Source organism: Leguminivora glycinivorella, chromosome 2 (genome assembly GCF_023078275.1).
Source record: "Leguminivora glycinivorella isolate SPB_JAAS2020 chromosome 2, LegGlyc_1.1, whole genome shotgun sequence".
NCBI classification, from domain to species: Eukaryota; Metazoa; Arthropoda; class Insecta; order Lepidoptera; family Tortricidae; genus Leguminivora; species Leguminivora glycinivorella.
In genome coordinates, this window is record NC_062972.1 from 25,246,514 (window position 1) to 25,272,601 (window position 26,088).

The window sequence follows — 26,088 nt, forward strand, 5'->3', positions numbered from 1 at the left end:
GTTTATTCAGATACAAAACATTTGAAATATATGTAAAAAAAAAAAAAAGTTTGATAAGATGGGAAATTAACTTTTATTAAGACGTAATCAAAAAATTGACTTATTAATCATATGTACAAATTTGGTAATACAACAAAGAGATGTATGATAGAAATAGGTATAAGATATCATAAATATTCGAGAAAAAGAAAGATACGCTAGATAGGATCGTTAAGTTTAGGTATTTGGATAAACTTAAATGTAACTCAGAAGTTCTTAAGTTAAAACGTAATTATAATACATTTCATAAATACCTACATTTATAGAAATAAAAGTAAAAGTACGTGAAACTCAGTTAGGTTTCATAAAGGTAAGTCTAGACTACTTAGGTTAACTAAGAGTAGGTTTTAATTAAATTTGGTTAGGTTACGAATGGAAAAGTTAGGTATTTTAATTAGGTTAGGTTAGGTTAGAATCGCAATCCATATGATTACAAAGTTATACTAAAAATTAATTATAAAATACCTACCAGTATGAGACACAAGGAAAAGGTGTGCATGACACTGCCAGGTAGCTGGGTAGGGTAACAATGGTCTAGCGCCGAGTCCAGATCGAACAATAGAAAGGGTCGGTAATCCTTTTGTGACCGTCGTGCACAAGGTTTATTGTGTAAAGAACGTATTCTGTAAATACTAGAAGGAGGCTTCTGAGAGCGTCGAGACCCAGCGCAATGAATCTAAATGGGGGGCTATTAGTTTTTTTTTTTTTTTTTTTTTTTTTTTTTTTTTTTTTTTTTTTTTTTTTTTTTTTTTTAGGTTCAGTAAGACCATGGATGGGTGGTGGTGGGGTCCTGGGAGCAGGCCCCAGACCCGGGCTGGTAACGGGGGTACCCTACTACTTATGTGTGTGTCTGTCTGTGGCATCGCATCGTGTCGTAGCTCCTGAACGGATCTACCGATTTTGATTTATTTTTTTGTTTATAAAAGGCGAATTAGTCGACTGTTTTTATTTATATTAGCTGTAGGTGAGGGCCTTTCTTCCCGTGGGAGAAGGCGACTGTGGGATGTGGGTTAAATTGTGGCGTAGGCGAGAGGCTGGCAACCTGTCACTGCAATGTCACAGTTTCGTTTTCTTTCAACCCCTTATTTGCCAACAGTGGCACTGAAACCTGAGTAGTTTCATGTGCTCTGCCTACCCCTTCATGGGACACAGGCGTGATTGTATTCTCGCGGCAATCATGTGCTAGGCCTAAAGGGGCGGCTCATTCTGCGATTCTATCGCCGGGCTACATGTATATGGCGGCGGCCGCGAGTTTCGCGGCCCGTTCACTGGTGACGACCTTCACGCGGCGCAATAGAATTCTATGTCGGCTGCTCGCGTGCGGTCTGTTTGTTAATGTAGGTAAGAATTTAGAATGGCGGCATTTTATGAACATCAAAGGAGTGAGCCTTCAGTATTTGTGCTATTATATTCTGTGATATTCGTACTATTAGTAAGTGCGAAAAGGACGGCCTGGTGCGACCATGCTATCGGTGCTGATTTTTAACCGCCGCCTCAAATCTCAAAGGAAGGGGTTCTAAATTCGTCTGTATTTTATTTTTTATGTTTGTTCCTCGATATCTCCGTCGCTACTGGACCGATTTTGAATTTTTTTTTTGATAGTATATGAATACAGATTGGTCCCATTTTTCTCAGAACCCAGTTCTGATGATGGGATCCTGGAGAAATCGAGAGAACTCCTCAAATCTGAAAGGCATACATATGGTGATTTTTGTGTTTTTAAAGGAATGGCATGCATTTACTTACGGAACAGTGACATTTGGTGCAGTGGAACTGCTGATGATGGTGAGAACGGAACTCCTCAAATCTGAACGGCACGCTTATAGTGACTTTGGTATTTTTATAAGATCAGCATGCCCTTACGTCCAGAACAGTGACATTTGGTGCACTGGAACTTCTGATGATGGTCAGAACGGAACTCCTCAAATTTGAACGGCACGCTTATAGTGACTTTGGTATTTTTATAAGATCAGCATGCCCTTACGTCCAGAACAGTGACATTTGGTGCACTGGAACTTCTGATGATGGTCAGAACGGAACTCCTCAAATTTGAACGGCACGCTTATAGTGACTTTAGTATTTTTATAAAAACAGCATGCACTTACCTCTAGAACATCTTGAACGTAAAAAATGTAGGTAAGTACCTACTTAACATACAATTCGGTACTTGAATTTCAAAACACAAGAAATATGACAAAAGAAAGAGCCCCCTACAAAAAGAAAGAAATAAAAACCTTAAATTATAAATTTAAAAAACCCCCGACACAAAAAAAAGGTGAATTAAATTAAAAATTAAATAAAAAAAGGATGAAAAAAACTAAAAGTGCGAGCTTTCAAAAAGTAATAAAATAACTAAATAAGTAGCTCTAGGAATACCTACCTTCCTTCTTACGAAATACCTACCTTCTTCTTCTTAGGAATATCTACCTACCTTCTACCTTCTTACGAAATACGTAAGATGAAAACCTAACTACGAAATTCTTGAACGTAAAAATTTTGGTACTTAAACATAAAATTACTTGAATTCTTAAACACAAGAAATATGACAAAATAAATTATTAATTATTATTCTCTTTATTGATTTCCATTATTAATTAATGGTAAAGTGTTGTCGCGTCGGGGGACCGCTCTTTGCCTGTCTAACTTGAAACTTAAAAACTAAATATTTACACAGCTAAACTAACTTAATAAATGTTTAACAAAAAATTCACTAGGTACATACATTAAACTAACTACCTGAACATGAACAATGTAACTATACAACCAAAATGTCAAAGGAAGTATTAGAATTACAAGTAACGTATATGTTTACAACCAAACAAACTAGATAAGTGCTGAGCAAAAATTTCAACACCCAATCTTAAAATAAGACTCTAAAGACTGCATCGGAAACACAACCGTCAACGACGTCTGCCCTTACGCTAATATTGAGAGCGGTCCCCCGATGCGACAACACTTTACCATTAATTAATAATGGAAATCAATAAAGAGAATAATAATTAATAATTTATTTTGTCATATTTCTTGTGTTTAAGAATTCAAGTAATTTTATGTTTAAGTACCAAAATTTTTACGTTCAAGAATTTCGTAGTTAGGTTTTCATCTTACGTATTTCGTAAGAAGGTAGAAGGTAGGTAGATATTCCTAAGAAGAAGAAGGTAGGTATTTCGTAAGAAGGAAGGTAGGTATTCCTAGAGCTACTTATTTAGTTATTTTATTACTTTTTGAAAGCTCGCACTTTTAGTTTTTTTCATCCTTTTTTTATTTAATTTTTAATTTAATTCACCTTTTTTTTGTGTCGGGGGTTTTTTATACCAATAGTAATACCTATTAGTTAATAATACATCTTTCTAAATATGTATCATACAATTATATCATCGTACTAACATGTGAGTATATATCTTCTGTATACATTTTAATGGCGCAGGTAAGAGAAGAATTTCGGCATAACCCTGTTCGTTCAGATTTAATACGAAGGTTTTGTTATCAATAATAAACAGTTCTGTTTTCCTTTCATTATAATGTATGTAATTAATTAAATAATTATTAAATTTCATGGTAATCTCTAAATTCAGTTTACATTAATAGTAATGTATTAGACCTATTGTGAACGTAAACGATACGAATAATCGGACAGCGATAGGCAATTGATATTGAATACCAACAACTTTACTGTGGCGTCAATGCAACCGACCGTTCTCGCCAGCCGGTAAACCGCATAACCAATATGTTAGTTGACTGTGCAGGAGATCATAATATTATGTCAACAACGGAGTTGAATGAACAAATGATTTCCTTTGGCAGAATTAATATTTGTGTTCCTAAGATGGATAAGTATATACATATACACCGTGTTTCACTTAACACTAAAAACCTGAAAACCGTTTGTTCAGAATCGAGAGTAGAATCGATTGAGCTATATCTTGATGGGGGTTATATTTTTGTTTACATTAGTATTATTAGGTATTTTTTATGTGCCTATTCTATTGTATTCGTAATACAACATTGTGTATATCGCATTGCTAGAGGTTGTTTACCTTTTTCAGTATTTAGGGGTATTAATACTGGCTGGTTACTTGAACGATTATTAAACTTCTGTGATTCGCCCTTCGTGATTACACTGTACTTTACATGTAGTAGCACGCGAATGTGCTGCCATCGTACACAATTTTAGAGTAACATTTTTAACAAAAAAATATCTCGCCTAAATTGGGCGTATTTCATACACGTTTTGTGTGGCGGCCATCGTGCACGTACTTTTCCTTTGTTAGTGAAATAATTGTGTTTTTACTAAGTTTAGTGTAGTGTTTTGTGTTTGCGGATAAAATGGGAAAACGCAAACATCGTGAGGAAGATGAGGAAGATTACTTGGAAAGAAAAATCCGAGACTTTTATCACAAAACGCTTACATGTGTTCAATAGATTTGAAACACGCCTATTTTGCGATAAATATTGATCCTGATTACAGAAAATATTTACGATTTCTTTGGAAAAACAAAACATATTCACGAAGTTAATGCGTCCTGTTGTGCAGTTTTTGCGCAATCAAGGTTTTTTATCAGTCATTTACTTAGACGACTTGTTACTCTTCGGTGACACGTATTCTAACTGTTTACATAACTTTAATGTAACGAAAGACTTGTTAGAATCATTAGGATTTACAATAAATGTTGCTAAATCAATAGGTACACCAAGTCGAACGGCAAATTTTCTTGGGTTTAGTTTCAATTCTGCAAATTTGACAATTAATATTCCATGCGAAAAACGAGAGAGGATTAAAGACGAACTTTTATACTTTAAATCCATTCGAAGATGTAAACTTCGTAATTTCGCACATTTGATAGGATTATTAGTTTCTGTTTGTCCGGCAGTACCATACGGCTGGTTGTATACTAAGAGATTGGAAAGAATCAAATTTCTTTATTTAAGTAAAAATGATGACTATGATCAATACATTAGCATTCCGGGTAGCTTAGATGATGATCTAGATTGGTGGATATATAATATAGAAACATGTAGTAATCCGATCAAGACAGGAAATTATCAATTAGAGATATTTTCTGATGCGTCGCTAACAGGCTGGGGAGCAAGTTGCTCAGATATGACAGCCAGTGGTCAGTGGTCCAGTCATGAGCTTGGGCAACACATTAATTGTCTAGAGTTAACTGCCGCGTTTTTTGGTTTAAAAATATTTGCTAAAGATTACAAAAATTGTGAGATTTTGCTAAGGATAGACAATACCACTGCGATTTCATATATCAATCACATGGGTGGTGTTCGATTCCCACATCTGAGTGAATTAAGCCGACAGATATGGCAATGGTGCGAGGAACGCGACATACATATATTTGCTTCGTATCTTCGTTCAGAAAACAACGATATAGATGCAGAATCACGCCGGAAACATGCAGACATTGAGTGGGAGCTAGCCGACAGTGCCTTTCGGAAAATTGTAATTTTTTAAACAAAAGTCCAGAGATTGACCTCTTTGCGAGTCGAATAAACAAAAAATGTACTAGATTTGTTTCGTGGCATCGTGATCCTGACGCGTACAATATCGACGCGTTTACCATATCTTGGTCGTCGTATTTCTTTTACGCTTTTCCACCATTTTGTCTAATACTTAGGATGTTGCAAAAGATAATAACAGATAAAGCGGAGAGCATTGTTGTCGTGCCACTATGGCCTACACAACCCGGGTTTCCTCTTTTGAGAGATTATTGATTTCTGAACGAATAGAACTCCCACCTAAACCAAATTTATTGTCCTCCCCTTACAGTGTCGAACACAAGCTGCACAGGAGCCTTACCCTGGTTGCCGGAGTGTTGTCCGGGCGGCGTTCATGAGGCAAGGCACTCCTGCAGAAGCGGCAGACATCATGCTAGCGTCACTTACAGAAACCACACTTAAGCAATATAATTGTTATTTAAAGAAATGGTATATATTTTGTAAAGAAAAATGTTATGATATTTTTGATGTCGGCGTAGCAGAAGTATTAGATTATTTCACATTACTTTTTAATCAAGGTTGTCAATTTGGATCAATTAATACTGCGAAAGCAGTTTTGTCATTAATATTGAATAATAATGTTATAAATAATCCAACCGTGAAACGTTTTATGACGGGAGTATACAAACTGCGGTCTCCAAATCCACGATATGATTTTACTTGGGACCCTTCAATCGTTCTTAATCATTTAAGTTGTTGGTATCCAAATGAAAGCCTTTCTTACGAGCATCTTTCTAGGAAGTTAATAACTATTTTGGCATTAGTTACGGCACACCGTGTGCAAACATTATCGTTAATCAAGCTAAGTAATGTTCATAAATGTAATAAGAAATATATTATTAACATTACAGATAAGATTAAGACATCCGCAGTTAATCGCATGCAGCCAAAACTGATTCTGCCTTATTTCGATGAAAATCAGTCAATTTGTCCTGCAAGGACTTTAGAATGTTATTTGGTTGTCTCATCTACCAATCGCCCAAGCGATTGTGATTTTCTTTTTACAAGTTTTAAAAAACCATTTAGAAAAGTGTGTTCACAGACCTTGAGTCGATGGATCAAAACCACTTTGCTCGAGAGTGGTATTGATACATCGATCTTCAAATCGCATAGTACGAGACACGCAAGTACGTCAGCAGCCAACCGGCTCGGGGTTAATATAGAACTGATTAAGAAGACCGCCGGTTGGTCAGATAATTCCTTGACGTTCGCTAGGTTCTATAATAGAGATGTTCTAGCGGACTCGTCCGAAGTATTTGCTCGTACAATATTACATGGTAATAATAATTGAAGTGTCTGTTGATTACAGTTAAACTGACGTAAACGTTTGTTTTATTTACATTTTTCAAACATACATGTTTCATTTAATCTGCTATTTCGTGTAACTCTAAACATCTACATGTAAAGTACAGTGTAATCACGAAGGGCGAATCACAGAAGTTTAATAGATAATCAAACGAACTTACCTGTAAGTGATGTTCGATGACTATTAAACGATGTGATTCGCCCGAGTGATTACAACCCTCCCTGACCCGAACTGGTCAAGCTCCAGATTCTACCCAATTGGTCACGAAATAGCACACGTATTTGATGGCCTTTTTTATAAGAAACGTGTATGAAATACGCCCAATTTAGGCGAGATATTTTTTTGTTAAAAATGTTACTCTAAAATTGTGTACGATGGCAGCACATTCGCGTGCTACTACATGTAAAGTACAGTGTAATCACTCGGGCGAATCACATCGTTTAATAGTCATCGAACATCACTTACAGGTAAGTTCGTTTGATTATCTATTTTTTCCGCTACTAGTTTGACGTTGTTTGTCAGTTTAATCTTAATGTTTATCATAAGTCATAACAAATTGAACTCGTACCTAATTACAACCTTGTCATTTTGAATATTGGGTTTAAATTTGCTTACTGCGATTACCTGTCCAATTGCTTGGTCAACGAACAATCCTAGATGGAATGGCCGAAAGCAGAAAGTTTCACTACGGGATGTTGTTAGGGGTAGTCAGGAGATATACATACTATAAGTCCTCGGACTTTGGACGTGAGCTCGAAGAGGGGGGGATGAAAAAAGGTCCCATTTTTTGGTTTTTTGCTCATATTTCAAAAACTTTGCGTCATACGAAATTTTGGTTTACTACACTTTGAAAGCTTATAAAATTCTCTATAACTTTGATCTATAAACTTTTTTTCTTTTCTTAACTATTATCTAGGTATGAGCTCTTAAAAACTGTAAATTTTTTAAAAATCGTTTTCCCCCCCACTTTTTGCTTCATACATTGCTCCATATCTTGCAAAATATTTATCTTAGACAAAAGTTTTCTTGAAAAATCTTGTAGATCATTCAAATACCTTTCATAATATGTGTACATATGCTTCTGGGTCATGTACCGTTGAATAATTATACGACTTTAAAACGAAATGAAACAACAAATGTAAGTATGTGATAAACGTGTAAAATATGTATTTCATGAACATGATTGTATTACGATGCTGTATAAATGCATTCACACAACAGGTAACAATACAATTAGCTGTATATAAAGGCCTTCTCACACCCACATCTACCACTACTACAATCTGTGGTGCACCGGCAAAATATTGACTTCAGTATTTCTTCCGGAGCAGCTGGTACTTTGGTTAGCACAGGAATCAGTAAGTTGCTTTCGTTCCGTGCCCATCCCCATTCATCATCCTCCTTGCGTTATCCCGGCATTTGCCACGGCTCATGGGAGCCTGGGGTTCACTTTGACAACTAATCCCAAGATTTGGCGTAGGCACTAGTTTTACGAAAGCGACTGCCATCTGACTTTCCAACCCGAAGGGTAACTAGAACTCATTGGAATTAGTCCGGTTTCCTCACGATGTTTTCCTTCACCGAAAAGCGACTGGCAAATATCAAATGACATTTCGCACATAAGTTCAGAAAAAAGTCATTGGTATATTAGCGAGGCAGGTAAAATGTTCGCAAGCACATCGCAGGTGTCAGGGTTTCAAATCCCGGCCAGAAATAATGTTATTGTTTTTTTTTTGTATTTATAAGAGTTTTTTTTTTAATCTACAGACGTGATAGAATAAAATAGCCGAGCGAAACTCGGTCGACCAGATATTAAGATATTTAACAATGTATAAATTGTAAGACATGGAAAAAATCAATTACTTGAAATTGTCCCCCCTGTACAGTGTACAGTCACCGGCAATAACATCGCACAAAAAGAAGGTCGCAAAAATGTCTGACACAATCTTATTTCTAGACCCAAAAGAGCGTGTCAGATATTATATGCAGCCTTCTTTTTGTGCGATGTTATTGCCGGTGACTGTACTATCAACCAATTGACAACGTTTCAAAATTTTCAATGTCCCTAAATCGAAAACCATTTCGAGATATACGCCTGTAGATCTCAAAAATATATTTTTTAATATTTTTTTTCTTATTTTTAGTAAAAAATTCTTAAAAATAGTTTAAAGGGGAAGTGACGTTACATAGTTGAGTAGACTATTCAGAGCTGCCACTATAACCAAAAAATCTTCCGGTTGGGATGTCACTTGAGTTTGACTGTGACATCTATCATCGCTAGTACAAAGTATGGAGACTAGAGGTAAGGAGCGAAAGCTTTAAGTTTCAGAGGTGCAGATATAAAACCAGGTGGCTCTGCAATTGCAGATACATAAGGGTTTGACACGTCATTTTCGACTGTTCTACTTTGACAGATTTCTCTCCTTATACTTCTACATTTCATAGCTCGTAGTTATTCAATATTTGTTGACAGTGACAATTGACAGTTAAACATCTCGGACTGTTTAAGCTGACTGTTAAAACTTTTTTTTAGGAATTATTTTGTCGTTTTCTTAGGTGTATGAAACAACACATGTGACGTCATAAACCTGTGTCTTGACACTCTTGACGTTTGTAACTTACGCTCTTTCTGTTCTAAGTAGTAATAAAAAGGGATTTTCGCATTTAAATAGCAGTTTTTGGAAAAAATAAAAATACGTGTATCTTTATATATTGAATTGTTTCAAACCAAACAATAAAAAGTAGTATATGAAATGTTGTCAATTGGAACCCTAGGCCACTGTAGAACTATGTCATAGTGACGTCATAAATTAGATTATAAGAAATCTCTTACTGCTTGTCATTTTGACATGGTTGTAGAGTGGCCTAGGGTTCCAATTGGTTGACTGTACCATACATTTTTCATTATCCAGTTCAACAGAACTTGTGCTATTTATATCGGTTTTAATATCCGACTCCAGAAATCCAATAATATTTTAGTAGAAGCTCATCTTACACCATCTTAAATTAAGTCATTATCTTCTTGGCATTTCCCGGTATTTTGTTACGCCTCCTGAATTAAGATTAAGAATTAAAACCATGGATTAAGTTTCAATTTAATACCGTTGGGATGCGCTTATATTTCTAATTTTGCGTCTTTTGCGTAGGTATGAGAGGAGAATAACGAATAAAGTACAATTGGCTAATAAGTCTACCACTCCCACTCTTTTTACAAACAAATATAAGGTACAGCGGGACAAATCTCGACTGGGGGGCAATTGTAATAACCTAATATTTTTTCCATTATTACACTATGATGTTAAGTTCTACATGTATCCACTGAACACGCCTACCATATACACCGTGTTTTTTTTTGTTTTCCGTTAAATTCGACACGCAGTTAGGTTCATTCAAAAAATATTTTTTTCCGTTTCCATACATAATAAATGGATTAATTAGTGTGAGAGGACCTTCATTAAAGTCATTGTCAAGTGTTTGACGGCAAATGTAAAAAAAAAAATACATTAGGAAGTGGTAAGGGTTGCCACACTCGTGTTCAGTAATTAAATTATTTTTTTTCAATAATTCGATAACCGTAAGAGTTAAGTGGCTAGTTTCTTAGAGAAATTGATTGTATTCGAACTAAAGAATCTTCCCTTAAGGTCAACGGAATTCAATAAAAACAGGGTGTATAACCGGTGGACACTCTATTTAATAATGCAAACATTGTAAAACATGGAAAAAATGGACCAGTTAAATTTAAGGACCAGTATTAAAGGGCAACTTATCCCCAGCTTCACCATGGCGAAGATGACAGAAGCCGAAATCCTGGCCAAGATGAAGGTTCTCGAGGACCGCATCAAAGCCCCCTCCATTTGGGGCCGAGTGCCTTGCGGAGTCCGGTTCGAAGATCTTCAGGACAAATATTATGAAGATACTGTGAGGCTGTTGAAGAAACATTACTTACCTGAGGAAGTAAGTAAATATTATAATTTTAAACTGATTATTTTAGCCTATATGGCTTACGTGTTTTATCTACGCTTGCGTAATGAAAATGGGTTCAATTTGCACTTTACATTTTTTCTTATGCGCATTGCCAAGAAGTGGAATTCCTTGCCGGCGGCTATATTTCCGTGCTCATACAGTGTAAACTCATATTACCCGGCAAAATAAAAATTTACTCTCCCATAGGAAATACTTACTATAAAATAAAACTACCTATGAAACTGTCAGAAGATATTTTCGTGATTTCGGGGTTGATCCCATAGTAAAAGTTTCTCAGTATCACCTGGACATTTACGGGTTCAAAAATCAGTTTAGCCCGAACCTTCAAATGAAGAGTGAATTAGGCATCTTCTCTTCTGAGCGAGCTCACTCCGTCGTAGGCCATGTCTTTGCCTTTGGCTAGTCTGTGGCCAAGAGTAAGCCCATTTATAATAATATTTAAAAAAATCTGTATAAATTCAACGAGGGCGCCACTTTCTTCGTATGACACGTTTTTTACGTGTAAATTATTAAATTTCTACCATTTATATCTTTCTATTATTTATATCGCACTGAGATACCTAGTGTTCTTTATTGGTGCTGGTACTAGTTCAATTTGTAATCTAATCTATTAGAAATAGCAATTATTTTACTATATAACCCTTATTGATTTAATTTTCTTTGAGTTTTTACCATAGCATCTCGTGCCAGCTAAACAAAGGAACAAAGAATTTGCATTTCCGTCCCGTTTCACGAGCACAAAAAGTCTTGCATCTGCTTCAGACATTGAGCACTTAATTAGCAAACTGACAGAGAGGGAAGATGAATTTTTAAATTTTAATTTAGTTAATTAAGATATTTTGCGCGGCGGGAAACTGACCGGAAAGCAATCGCGTTGAGCTGCTTATCGCGGGCCTACTGTTAGCGATTTTATTTTTCATCTATGATACATACACCGTGTTTTTTTATTTTCCATTAAATTCGACACGTCGTTACGTTCATTATCAAGAACCAACCTGTATATCACTTTTAGTTAAATTCGAAAAAAAAAAATCATTTTCATACATAATAAATGAATTTATTAGTGTTAGAGACCCTTAAGAATAACATTCAAGTTAGTGTCAAGTGATTGACGGCGCATGTCAAAACAAATAACATTATGAATGGGTAAAGGCTGTGAAAGTGTGACACACTTGTTCAGCAATTATCTTTATTTTTTTAATAACTCGATAACCGAAAGAGTTAAGACGCTAGTTTCTTAGAGAAATTAATTGTATTTGATGTAATTGATCTTCCCTTAAAGTTAACGGAATTCAATAAAACCAGGGTGTATATTTAGACAGGTAAGTCCTGGCGTACTTATGATTGTACAAGGCAAGGATAAGAGGCAAATGAACAAACCGATTGCTTGATGGTAAGCGATTATTGCCATTCCATGGACACATGCAACACCAGAGGTGTTAGATGTCCGTTGCCACTATAAAAAACAAGACTACTTACAACATAAGACAAGACTAAAAATAATCATCAAACTAGAATTCAAATCACAACGCTTCTGCCTAGGGAACAATATTTCAAACATGATTGAATTATTTTGATAATCACTTCTTGGAACCTGATTTGAATAAACACATGCATATTGATATGATATTTAATTTAGGCAAAGACATATATAGCTCCATATAGACAGATAAAGTCTAAGAAAAAAACGTAGGTACCTCAGTACCATACACAAAAAGGTACGGTGGCCTAGATGGCATTAGCCTTTGGGGTACGCTCAGCTAGATGGCGCTAATATTAATATTTGACATTTTAAAACATATCAAGCTAAGAATATGGGCGAAATTGTCAAAACTGAGGGTCAAAAGTTTTAAGCCTGTGTCAAGAGATGGCAGTCTATCCACTGTGATTACACATTTTACATCGACAGTAACTTTCTATAATACTCGATCCTCTTTGATTTAGGTCACCATAAACCCATTTTAATAGAGTTTCACGCATATGTACGTTAGTAAATTTACATTACGGATATTAATGTTCTAGCTGGTTTTATTAGGAGATAAGTAAATTATGATATAATAAGAATCAAATGTGATTGATTTGTTTAATGTGTGTATTATGTGTCAAAATAATGATATTAAAAGATATTAATATTGACTATATTTTGTATATAATTATGTATATTTGTTTTTATTGAATTCCGTTAACTTTAAGGGTAGATTCTTTACTTCAAATACAATCAATTTTTCTAAGAAATTAGCCTCTTAACACTTACGGTTATTTACGGTTAGTTACGGATTAAAAAAATATTTAATTACTGAACACGTGTGTGGCATCCCTTACCACTTCCTAATGTTATTTGTTTTGAAATGTGCCGTCAAACACTTAACAATGACTTTAATGTTATGATTAAGGTCCTCTCACACTAATTAATCCATTTATTATGTATGGAAAAGAAAAAAAAATTTTTCGAATTTAACAAAATGCGATATACAGGATGGTTCCTGATGATGAACATAACTGTGTGTCGAATTTAACGGAAAACAAAAAAACACGGTGTATAATATGTCCGCAACGATGGTGATGTAGTTGTTTCGATCTCTAATTACTCTCTATTTGTCTCAGATTTTCAGTAGCTTGTGCAAAGCTATCAAAGTCTTTATTTTACCACCACACTTCGAGAAAGCCTCATGTTTTCACAAGATCCGCTGCAAGAGGCCCGCGCCCTACTCTAGAGCTCTCAAGGATTCTTTGCGATTCTTTTTTTAATAAACCTCGTTTTGGAGTTTATCCAAGAGACATAGCTTTTCAATTCGCTTCCAATTCGCCAAGTTCGTTTCACTCGCGTAATTAGATTAATTTACCAAAATTGCGTTTTTGTACAATAAAAGAATTCGATACGAGTGACCCTTTCTGTGTGTCAGTATAGTGTCGTAGATTCCCTCTGCGCGGAAAAAGTGAAACTTCTGACACAAACGAATACAAACGAAAAACATACAAAAAGTACACCTGTGCCGGAGATCGAACCATGGACCTCTGTCTTGTGACTCCGGACGAAGATTTGACCTCTAGACTACTGTACCTTATTGCAAAGTCAGAATGCCTATTATTGAATACCGTTACTCAGCAGTTCTCGAAAAGTTTGTACAAAAATTAAGGAAAAAGTTAAATTTGTTTTCATTATTCCTTTTTTTGTTACCAAGATTTATTTCATGAATTGATATTTTAGTAAGTTTTATTTGGTCATTAAGGTTCTCTAGTATCTATATTTCCTTAATTATAACAATTATCCTGTATATATCATACGAAAGTCGACTTTTATCACTAAATGTTTCGAATTTCGACCACACTATTTCGAATTCCCTGTCATCGAACCAATTATGGCCAAAATTCTATACTGACTAGAATTGCACGTACCTATGATAAGTCGTTCCAAAATATAGACCCTTTCTCTTCATCCAGGCGTATTTTTAAATCACAGATCTCAAAGCAACTTACATGGTAGTGTCCCCCTCTCACACGCACACATAAATACATAAGTTTCAAATAACTTAAAATCACTATTACTTACTTATTTTTCCTATTCGTTTGTATCATAATGTATAATGTAAATATGGACAGCTCAAGTCACACGTCTACCCTCTGATGATATTTTTATATAAATTCTAGGGAGTTCTGTTATTGGCTATACTTATAAGTATATATCTAATTGTACTTTTTTATTGTAAACGCTGTTGAACTTCTCAATTAAAAAAAAAATGTTGGTAACAAAATAGGATCAATTAAAATTTGCTGACGTGGCTATGTACAAAGTATTCGGAAACTGCTCTACTCCGGATTACTTACCATATTAATGTTTATCGCAACCATGCAGTTTGGAAGTCGCATTAGAAGTGTCACTTCAATAAACAGTATCTTGACAAAAAAACTGTAATGAATTACGTACGAAGGAAAAAGTGACCAAGACCATCAGTGTCCCAAGGCTGGGAACGAACCGGCGTACTCCGCAGTTAATGGCATAATTATGCCTATAAAAATCTCGGCCACCTGGCCGCTTTGATCGGCACAGGTTAAAGATCATTTATTTCGTGCACTCTGTTATTATCAGCATGACTTAAAAAAAAACAATACTTATTTATAGATTCCTTTTACCTGCTATTAGTAAACCTGAGATTCGACATTCAATAGTGACATATTACATTTATATGAATCTATGTTATTTGACAATGAGTACAATGTAGCTTTTATTTACCAACCCTCTGAAAAAATATTTTAATCACCACTTTCGTTACTATTTCTACTGAATGAACATATTTAAAAGCTCATTCAAATATTTAGTACATCCTTTCAAAGTTACCTATAAATTTCTGGGTATTCGCCATTTATTTGCAATCGAAGAGTTTCCAAAAATGAGGGGTGATTCCGAGAAAAATCGTGACCAGGTGACGTGAAAAGGTGACCAATTGAATAAAATAAAATTGTACATTCAAATTTTCTTTTAACTGGACCAAAATATCTTGTCAAAACAGTGAATACAAAATTGTACCGCCGTGTTATATTATTGCAGATTGACCTTCAATGTTCTTAGACTTGTGATTTTAGTGAGACAAAGCACTATTCGTTCTTACAATGTCATCTTAGGTTAGTGACATCTATTGTGTGACTTTTACCTAGTGGAAAGGCTCTGACAAAGTTACACAAGAGTCTAAATTACACTTTTATTTCGCTATTTTAATCAAAGGTGGCCCGTTTAAAAAGGGAGCGTGGGCTAATTGGTCCTTAAAATCAATAGGGTCAAAGAATATGTTCCCAGACATTTTTTTCGGTGAGTATTGTAAAACTTGTCATGTCGCTTATTATTTTTATTGACATGGTTGACAATGGTTAAGCACAATTTGCGTTCTCGTGTGCGAGTCAATCAAAGAATATACTACTCACTAGGGAATCAATACATTTAGCGCGATTTGAAGTAGGTATAGACACGTGTGAGCGCAAGTTGAGCTAAGCCGCCAGATCCAATATACAAGCCTGCCATAGTCCAGTTTTAGTAGAAAAACAAGCTCATCATTCAACCTTTGTCCTGACATATTACACGTACAAATCGGCAAAGACTTGTTGTTATTGTTACCAAGCAGTTCAGCACAACTTGCGCTCGCGCGAGTTCATACCTTGAAATCGTGGTAGTTGTATGAAATCGCGTGCGAGAACGCAGGCAACTTTACTTAATATGTTACACCGCGTTTTGAAATCTTGCGACTGCATTCTGAAGCAGATATCTTTAACCGAATGAGCTGAAATTTTGCACACATATGTAAATCACGTGACATTGTAATATTGTGGTATCATGGAGCTGATCTGATGATGGAGCAGAAATGTGGTCATACACAGACAGAGTAAGGGGTTTTTAGAAAAGTCTCAGAGAGCAGTAGATGACTGTTGAAAGAAAAGTACAATAATCACGCTGTATCCCATAAAATGGTAGACGGAGCACATGAGACTGCCACTCTTGGCAAATAAGGGGTTGAATGAAAACAAAATTGTGACATTGGAGTGATAGGTTGCTAGCCACACACACACAATTTAGGACATATCCCACAGTCGATTTAAAAAAAAATACAGTCGACGATAAAAGCTAGTGCCAAAAATGTTTTTTTTTTTGCGAAAAAAATTTTTCACCTAGAAACGTTCTTATCGTGCCCTCTCTTTCAGCTGACATACAGATCGGTGAAGATAACCGAGGACAAGGAGGGCGTGGACGAGTTCGTGCACAACTTGCGGATCTGGATGAAGGACAAGATGTCCATCGCGGCCGTGAAGGAGGGCACGGAGAAGCTCGTCGGCTGCCTCATCATGCGCATACAGGAGAAAAGTGAGTTGCTATACAAGTGTCCTGTCCTGAGTTGACGCTGCATGTCTAATGATATCATCATTGGATGACTCCTTGCTAGGAGGATTCCTTGCGTTATCCCGGCATTTGCCACGGCTCATGGGAGCCTATGGTCCGTTATGACAACTTAATCCAAGATTTGGCGTGGGCACTAGTTTTTACAAAAGCGATTGCCATCTCGAAGGGTAACTAGGCTACATTGGGATTAGTCCGGTTTCCTCGCGATATTTTCCTTCACGGAAAAGGGACTGGTAAATATCAAATGACATTTCACTCATAAGCTCCAAAAAACTCGGGGTTTGAACCCGCGACCTCCTGATTGAAAGTGGCACGGTCTTACCGCTAGGCTATGAGCATTGCATGTCAGCTGACATACAGATCGGTGAAGATAAGCGAGGACAAGGAGGGCGTGGACGAGTTCGTGCACAACTTGCGGATCTGGATGAAGGACAAGATGTCCATCGCGGCCGTGAAGGAGGGCACGGAGAAGCTCGTCGGCTGCCTCATCATGCGCATACAGGAGAAAAGTGAGTTGCTATACAAGTGTCCTGTCCTGAGTTGACGCTGCATGTCTAATGATATCATCATTGGATGATTCCTTGCTAGGAGGATTCCTTGCGTTATCCCGGCATTTGCCACAGCTCATGGGAGCTTAGGGTCCGGTATGACAACTTAATCCAAGATTTGGCGTGGGCACTAGTTTTTACGAAAGCGATTGCCATCTGACCTTGCAACCCGAAGGGTAACTAGGCCTTATTGGGATTAGTCCGGTTCCCTCAGGATGTTTTCCTTAATGGAAAAGCGACAGTGACATTTCGCTCATAAGCTTCGAAAAACTCATTGGTACGAGCTCATTGGATTTTTTAATGGTGATGAATGGCATCGCCAACAATGAGAATATTTTTTTTAAGTAAATATTTTTTCTACTTTTTGCGAACTTTTATCCAATAAACAACTTGCATGCATTTTAATTTTTTCAAAAAAAGCCCACATTTTAAGTTGAATTGTTTTCGTATTGTATTTGTGTAGTCGTCGTTTTACAAATCCCCCTACGGCAAAACCACTTTGTACCGGACCCAGCATTAGCAAACACGAAAGTGTGGGAATGATGAATTCCCGGATATAATCAAAGAGAATGGATATAGTGGATTTTTTTCAAAGAGGATCTAGTATAGCTAGAGAATTGTTGTCAACTTAAAATGTGTAACCACAGTTAGACTGCCATCTCTCGACACAGACTTAAAACTTTTGAACCTCAGTTTTGTAAAGGACCATATTCTTAACTTGATATGTATTCAAAATTGTCAAATATCAATCTCGAGGAACTACATGGAATTCTTAAAAAAGAAGTGTACAGATTTCTAAAGAGGGTCGGCAACGCGCAAGTGACATCCTTGGAGTTGCAAGCGTCCTTCGGTAACTGTATAACAACAGGCGGGCCGTATACTTGTTTGTCACCAAATAAATGCCCTTACCGGGATTCGAACCCGGGACCGCGCTGCCGTGTCATGCCTATCTCATGTAACTCGAAAAACATAGTTTTGAGTAAAATCAGTTTAAAGTTTTTTTTGGTAATTCGATCTGCATTCAATACTGGTGTGGAAATATAAAGAAAAAACTACACAGTTACATTGTAGTAGGTGTAATGCTGATGTAGATGCACAAAAAAAACATATTTTTTGGATATATTTAAAATTATAGGCTATATAGTAGTTAGGCACGACAGGCTCCCCATACAAAGTCTGTTTTGCGACGTCTTGTAACTCAAGTTACAGTAGTTGGGCACGACACGTTAACTAAAATGTTTTTCTCAGTTGGCTTAGATACAAGTTTATTGTTGTAGTAATGTTGTAATTCAATCAATTAATAATTATACATCGTGTTTTTTTCGTTTCCCGTTAAATTCAACACATAGTTAGGCCCATTAACAGAAAACACGCAGTATACAAAAAATAAATTCTTTTTCGTTTTCATACATAATAAATTAATTAATTCGTGTTAATTGTCTTCGTGTTAATAATTCGTGTTAACATGTCAAAACAAATAACATTAGAAAGTGGTAAATGTTGAACCACCCGTGTTCAGTAATTAAATAATTTTTTGTGAATAAGAGTTAACACAGCAGTTTCTTAAAAAAATGTATTTGACCTAATAAACAAACCTTCCCTTAAAGTTGTCGGAATTCAATATAAGCACGTTGTATATAGTATTTGAATGATTAATCAGATAACTATATAGGTATGTAATCTAGATCACATCTAGATCTAGCCTTAATATGATGTTAAATTTATATTTATTACGTTCTTATAAATTACGGCATAAACTTAACAAAGGATTATACTACTGACCTAAATTGTAGATAAACAATGCACCTTTTTTGTTAGCATGTTGACCCAAATCTTTTGTTATATATCCGTACTATTGTTTAGCGAAATATGGGTCAGTGACCTCCTTATTACTACGGCCTAGTAACCCACATTCAACAATACAATGGGATGGATAGATAATAAAGAAAGGAGCAATGACTCGTAAGCTGTTGCGTTTTTTGTCCTGTTCCAGTTTTTGTTTGCATGTTCTCTTGCTTAGCTAACTTTTTTCGAAGATGATGACAAAACGTGTTATCAGATCTCCGAAATGACTTTTTATGGATTTGAACCTTATTTCCTATCATGATAGTTGCTTTTTAATCCCCGACGCAAAAACGAATGTATGTATGTCTATCTGTCTGTCTGTCTGTCTGTCTGTTTGTCTGTGTATGTCTGTCTGTGGCATCGTAGCGCTCGAACGGATGAACCGATTTTAATTTAGTTTTTTTTTTGTCTGAAAGCTGAGTTAGTCGGGAGTGTTCTTAACCATGTTTCATGAAAATCGGTCCACTAGGTCGCGGTCGGGGGTTTTTTCAAAATTTTAAATTTGTGGTTAGGTAATTAACTACACTGAGACTAAAACCGCGTGCCGTTTACGGTAGCTAGCTTCTTATCATATCAATAATATATTTGTCAATATTTAATTTTTTCAATCACTTTATTTTGCCACAAAAACTTCTATGTCTGCCTATAAAGGCAAAGTCTTCTATGACTGCCTATAATATAAGACTAAGTCTGTCGTGCCTAAGTACTGTAACTGAGTTCCAAATTGCTCGATGCGTAAAAGGCGTGTCGTGGCTATCTACTGTAACTGTTAGTTACGGGAGATAGCCACAGCTCACTAGGGCAAAAACGGAGTTACACGAGTTTAGTGACAAGCTCGTATGAGGAATTGGTAAGAGATTTATGATTTTTTTTTCACTTGGTAGGTAAAGACTTTCATAAAAACACGAATTAAACTTGTTACGCGTATATCATGTAACTCAAGTTACATGACATAGGTATGACACGGCACTACGCGCTAGGCCAGACCGGTCGTCACAAATACGAAGGAAAAGCTTTTCGCACTATAAGTATAAAGTATACATCTATAAAGGATACAAGGTCTGACCTCGGAACAGATAAATCAATCGCGATTCGTGCCAGCTGGTAGTTCGCACAATGCTGGACTTTGTGCGATGTAGGTCAACCCTTAATCGCTTATTTTCTCGCAACTCTCCCTTTTTAAGGTTCCGTTCCAATATACAGGGTGTCCCAAGAATATGGGACATGAAGGGAAAGTACCTTTAATATCACAGATAGGATATATTGCTGAAAGAAGACTTTATTTTATTTTTAAAACTTAGTAAATAAATAAATAAAATAAATAATAATAGCCTTTTATTTCATGCAACTATAGATTACATTAGATGTGTAGATACATTGTTTTTTTTTTTACATTTGTTCGGTAACATGCATTTACCTACTTTAAACATATTTCAATTGAATAATAATATCGCGATAACAGACTGCTCATGAAATAATTATTTATACTAATTGATTTGCGAATTATTGTTTACTAATTAATTTCTAAAGGATAATAAATTAATGAATTGATTACATACTTAATAAATAAATAAATTAATTAATTGCATGGCGCTTTTCGCGCAAAGGCCTCCCCCAAACGTTCCCATTCTTTCCTGTCTAGAGCCGATCTCCACCAGTATTTGTCGTGGCTTTTCAGATCGTCTCTCCATCTAAGTTTAGGTCTGTAGTTTTTCCTACTATATCTGGGCAGCCACTCTGTCGTAACTTTTGCCCATCTATCGTTTGGCATTCTACACACATGACCTGCCTAAAACTTAGTAAAACTGCATTTAAAGTTTTTTTTTGAAAAATTGCATGGATAAAATTTAAGGCTAAGGAGTATGTGTAAAATGTTAAAATTCATGGTCTTCCTTTTATGTCCGACACTATGTTATTTAGAGAAAAATAATCCTTATGATGAAGCCTATATATCGATCGGTATGACAAAATTACAGAATGTTTTTTTTCTCGTGTAGCGGGTTTGATTCCCGGTTTAACCATGTAATTATTTAAAAATCTAAGAATGCCGTTTTACTTAGTTTTAAAAATAAAATAAAGTCTTCTTTTAGCAAAATACCCTATCTACGATATTTAAGGTACTTTCCGTTCATGTCCCATAGTCTTGGGACACCCTGTATATGGTATTATTGGGGTTTATGCCTTTTGATTTACATGTGTGTACTTGTAAAACGGAGTAAGCAGGATATTACGAGCTCAAGATTCAAGAAATGTTAGAATTAGGGAAGAAAATATTCATAAAATGGGCATCGTTTGAATAACATCAGTTTCTAAAGTAAGTATTTTGATTCGTAATTTAGTATGATTTAAATAGTGGTTAGAATATTATCAAAGAGTAGTTCACGTGAATGAAATGTAAGCTGACAAAACTGTCTTTGAATTTCAAACGCATCAATCAGCCTGAGCGGTATCGAAGAGAAAAGAAGAACCTAATAGCCACCATTTTACTAATATCAAAGACATACTTAACTCCGTACATTGAAGTCTAAAAAAACGTATCTTGGGACCATGAAGAAAAACCGGCCAAGTGCGAGTCCGGCTCATGTAACTTTAAAGACTTGACTAGAAGTATAGGTATAGCGCCATCTCTCGGTGATATCGCTAACTAATTTGCGCGACCTAGAGGTATAGTACTTATATGTTGCTTTTTCAAGGACAATTATTTATGATGTTAACCGATTTCGACAGTTTTTAGTTTATTTGAAAGAGATTTTTTTACGTAAACTCTTGTATGTACGACATAAGTCCGCAAGAGTGATTAAATTTAATTTTAAAATCTAAAAAGTTTTTTTTTATTCAAAAAAAGTTTTCAAATTACAGACACAGTTTTATTTTTCCTGTAATATTTAGCATCAAAACAATGTTTCGTAAAATTTTCATAATTTTTCGTTGGTAAACTTCGGAGATAAGGAGGGGGGGGGGGGGGACTAAATCTAAAAAATAGTTTTGACATGTACAATTTGAGTTCTTTCTAACGATACCCCACTTGAGCTAGTGACTTGACGTTTACAGTTTGCCCCCTTTTCATTTTGGCTATTTTCTATAATTTATATTAATTAATTAAAAAAAAAATACCTTCTATTTGTAGAGGTTAACAATGTTCATAACTATTCCAAATTTCATACCGATAGCATAAGTAGTTCTCGAGATATTTAGTAATGTGACCGACGGACAGACAGACAGACGGACAGAGCGGTGCCATAAGGGTTCCTGTTGTACCTTTTGGTACGGAACCCTAAAAATGTACGGTCGCCTATTAGACCATCATCATTCCCTTGCCCTTTTCCCATTATTTGGAGTCGGCGCAGCAGATCATCTTCCTCCATTCCTCTCTACTCTATGAGCCGTCATTTCCATACTAATTAAGTAATACCTTTCACTCTCATATCGTTGTTCACACATTCCATTCCATCCATCTTTTCTTAAGTGGAAGGCCATTGTATCCATCCATCTTCATATTTACCACTCGTTTTATACATTACCTTCATTTGATTGTACGGTCACCTAGATGGCGTTTATAATTTGTCAATTTTTGCTGTGGCTCCAAAGTTTTAGTACTGTGCCGAAAGATGACAGTCTGTACACTGTGACTACACATTTTAATTTGACATAGATTCTCCATGTACTAGATCCTCTTTGCCCAATTGTTTCACTTTTGTGAAAATTGTTAAGACGCTACGATACCCCTCATTTCTCCATACAAACGCTCTCGCCTGTTTCCTCTCTGGTTTTTGAAGCTAGATCAATGGTTTTTTTAACACAGACTTTTATTATCAATATCTGTGTCGGACCGTTTTGCTTTTTTTGATATTTTTGTTTAAAAAGGAATTAGAGCCTCTCAAAGTTGGCCAAAACGGCTTAATTGAATTTGCCAGAAAGAAAGGCGTGGTATTCAAAACTGAGATCAATTATCCAAAAAAACGAAACGGTCCGACACAGATAATTTCCTTGTCATTCTGATTTCCAAATTTCGTAACGATTGGTTAAGTTTTGGAGGAGGAAACAGTCGAGAGCGGAACCTCGATTTTTGCAGTTTTTACGCGGGATTTCGCGCCTGAGCTGCAGTTGTCCCTATCGCACCAAATTTAGGGGCGGGGCTAAGTTTTTATATACGTACACTGAAATAAAGTGATGGGAAATACTCGACATCTAATGTCGATAATCTAGTGATGTGAAAAGTTATCGATATACTACGTTGAAATATCGACATACCGTGTTTGACGAACTTTTTAGTTAGAAGTACGTATGTTGAAATATATATGTTCATATTTAAAATTGGTGGTCCAAAAAGACCAGTCTGCTCCGAGACCACGGGGACAATGCCGTCCTTGAAACGTCGGAGGTTAGTGTTTAAAGCATAGTAAATACGCGATTAAGTCCCGTTTGCAATTTTAAAATCGTGAAAGTTTGAATCTGTATTATATATTCTGTGGAAATACTAAGTCCATATTTTTATAAGTATAGGTACGTAACAATCTCATACAGGTATAGGTTTATTTTATACATGCATAACTTTTCTCGTCATTGGTTTACTAGTAACAATTATTTTAAAGTTATGTTGTATTTTACGATAGATTCCACGAATATTAGGCAACTATTTGGTATTCGGTCTTTTCAGCCATTTTGCCGAAAATTTGGTATTCGGTCATCATTGTTTATTTATTACTATTCTGCCGAACACCAATTAGGTAAGTAGTTATATTAGTCATATTATATGTACTTATTTACACACAATAAAAACAGACATAATATTAATAATTTAAGTCATGTTTTAAAATATTTAAAAAAACGATGGGCCTTATTTAGTAATACATAGTTTGTTCAGGTTGGTACCAGTACCTGCCCTTAATAAGGCCCAGTGCTTATATTTCTTCTAAGTTTTATCAATCATGCCGTTTTGTATATTTTCTTCGCAGACATAGAATCAAAAAATGCCCTAAATAGTTACTTCTCTAAATAAGGCCCATCGCTCGCTTCTTAAGTTTTATAACTTTGTGTAAACATTGTGTTCATGAATTCAATCATCAATTTTTGTGATAAGTACTTATACTACGGTCTGTCGTCTAAAACACATTTATTCAGGACTATGCATTTAGGATATGGTACTCTAAATTAGAGGGGTTCAAGTCTTAACAAGCAGTGCGTCAAGGTCAATGTGGTCAAGATAGGCAGACTTTATTTCATATTAAGTTTAAAGGGACAAAATTATGTCCTACGGGGCAATAAATATTATAATGTATTGTGTTTATGTGTATTGTGTATCATAAGTAGGTACTGGGCGTTTGCGGGGTCGCCTTCCACTCTGAGGCCACCACTCAAATACTGGCGCTGTTGATAAGATAGAGATAAGAAGATTATATCCGATCCATCTCTATTTCCGCAGCGCTACTTCTTGGGTATCGAAGGTTGTGAACATGTGGACACAAATAAGACCCATAGTTTTTCTGTTTAATAATACTTAATTTTTACTTTTGTACTTACTGCACGAAATTTTTGAACCATTTACACTTATCAAGTTATAAAATGTACATAACATTTCGAAACTTAATAGCCGGGCCTTGTTTGCATTGACATTACTGTTCCGTATTTTTATGAGTACGCACAAGTATTACATTTTTTTTTTGTCTTAATTTTAAATCGATTAAAACTTAGTCGAATAGCAGCTTTCAAAACGGGACAAACCTAAAACAGAACGCTTTTATCAAAGCGAGCAACACTGAAGCTCAGTGTTACCACCACACCTCTTCTTAAACTAACCGCCGCTAGCTCGCTCCTCGGAAGCTTGAGCCTATAATTATTATAAAATACGTGCAGCCACGAATCACAAGGAGATTTCTACGTGCCACACAGCCTGTGGACATATGTCTAAAATATCGAAGGATTGGGGGCCCCCTGGAAGCTGGCATTCAGAACCACATCAGGTGAGTCCTATTATATTTGAAGTCTGCTAGATTTCTCACACATAATTAGTTTTCGAGCCGGATACCACTCTGGTATCTGGCATTTTATTAATTTTCTTGTGATATTTGTGCGAACTTGTAGTAAAATTTCCAATTTCTTTGTTCCGTAAGTTAGCGAGAATCTACCTCCACTTACAAATACAAATATCGAGTTTCCGATCGCGTCGGATGATATTTCTCAAAAATACCGATACGTATAGTTAGATCTCAACGAGACGATTCTAATTATATATAGTTTGATAGGGTTTTAAGCATTTTTTGCGAAATTACATTCGTTTATATTTCCGTCGAGCGGGCGGTAGGTGTGCGCGCGTCGAATCGCCCATTGCATACCTATTAGGTCTAATTAAAATATATTTTGTCGCAATTCCTTTCTTTCATTTTGTACAACGTACACTATATTGCATTTAGTATTTGCGTACTAAATTGTAATTTAAGGTTCTGATATAACGTATCAGAAAACCAAGTTAATCGGTGCTATCACAATACAGTATCGAGTAAAACTGTCGCTCGTATTACGTACGGCACAGGGTTCAAATTTCTGTTGCTCGGGTTCTACCGACCGGAAATCTTATCTTTGTAATTTACTTACTTTCAATTTGCGACAAATTATATTATTACACATTTTACTAATTAACTAACTAACATTGTGCTAGTACCTAGCCATTTTAGAGATCTTAATACTTAACATAAACAACATATTTACAAGTTTAGTCATATTTTATTTCGTGACAACTTTATTATTTCTCACAGTACAATAATATTACCATGACCGCAATGGAGATTGAACAATTAACTTTCGAACGCGATTTAGCAATTAATAATATTCAAAAAATTGTAGACTGTTCAGATAATGTGGCCGAATTTCGAGTTCGAGTTAAAGAATTAGCGGCAATTAAAAAATCATTTTTCCAAGTTCAAACGAAAATTGAAAAGTTATCGGCAAAGAATGAGTCATTCAACCGCGATGATAAT

General features: G+C 35.7%; 2 protein-coding genes across 2 annotated transcripts in view; both read left to right on the plus strand.

Moving 5' to 3' along the window:
- The window catches only part of LOC125239032, a 54,380-nt gene extending 37,660 nt beyond the window's left edge, over positions 1-16,720 (plus strand). Inside the window, exons 2-3 of the mRNA XM_048146499.1 lie at positions 10,627-10,807; positions 16,526-16,720. Coding sequence (XP_048002456.1) covers positions 10,634-10,807; positions 16,526-16,720 — 369 coding nt within the window. The 5' untranslated portion in view covers positions 10,627-10,633. The remainder of the gene's footprint in view (positions 1-10,626; positions 10,808-16,525) is intronic.
- Positions 16,721-17,052: 332 nt separating this feature from the next.
- Positions 17,053-26,088, plus strand: part of LOC125239048 — a 33,768-nt gene continuing 24,732 nt past the window's right edge. Inside the window, exon 1 of the mRNA XM_048146506.1 lies at positions 17,053-17,230. Coding sequence (XP_048002463.1) covers positions 17,053-17,230 — 178 coding nt within the window. The remainder of the gene's footprint in view (positions 17,231-26,088) is intronic.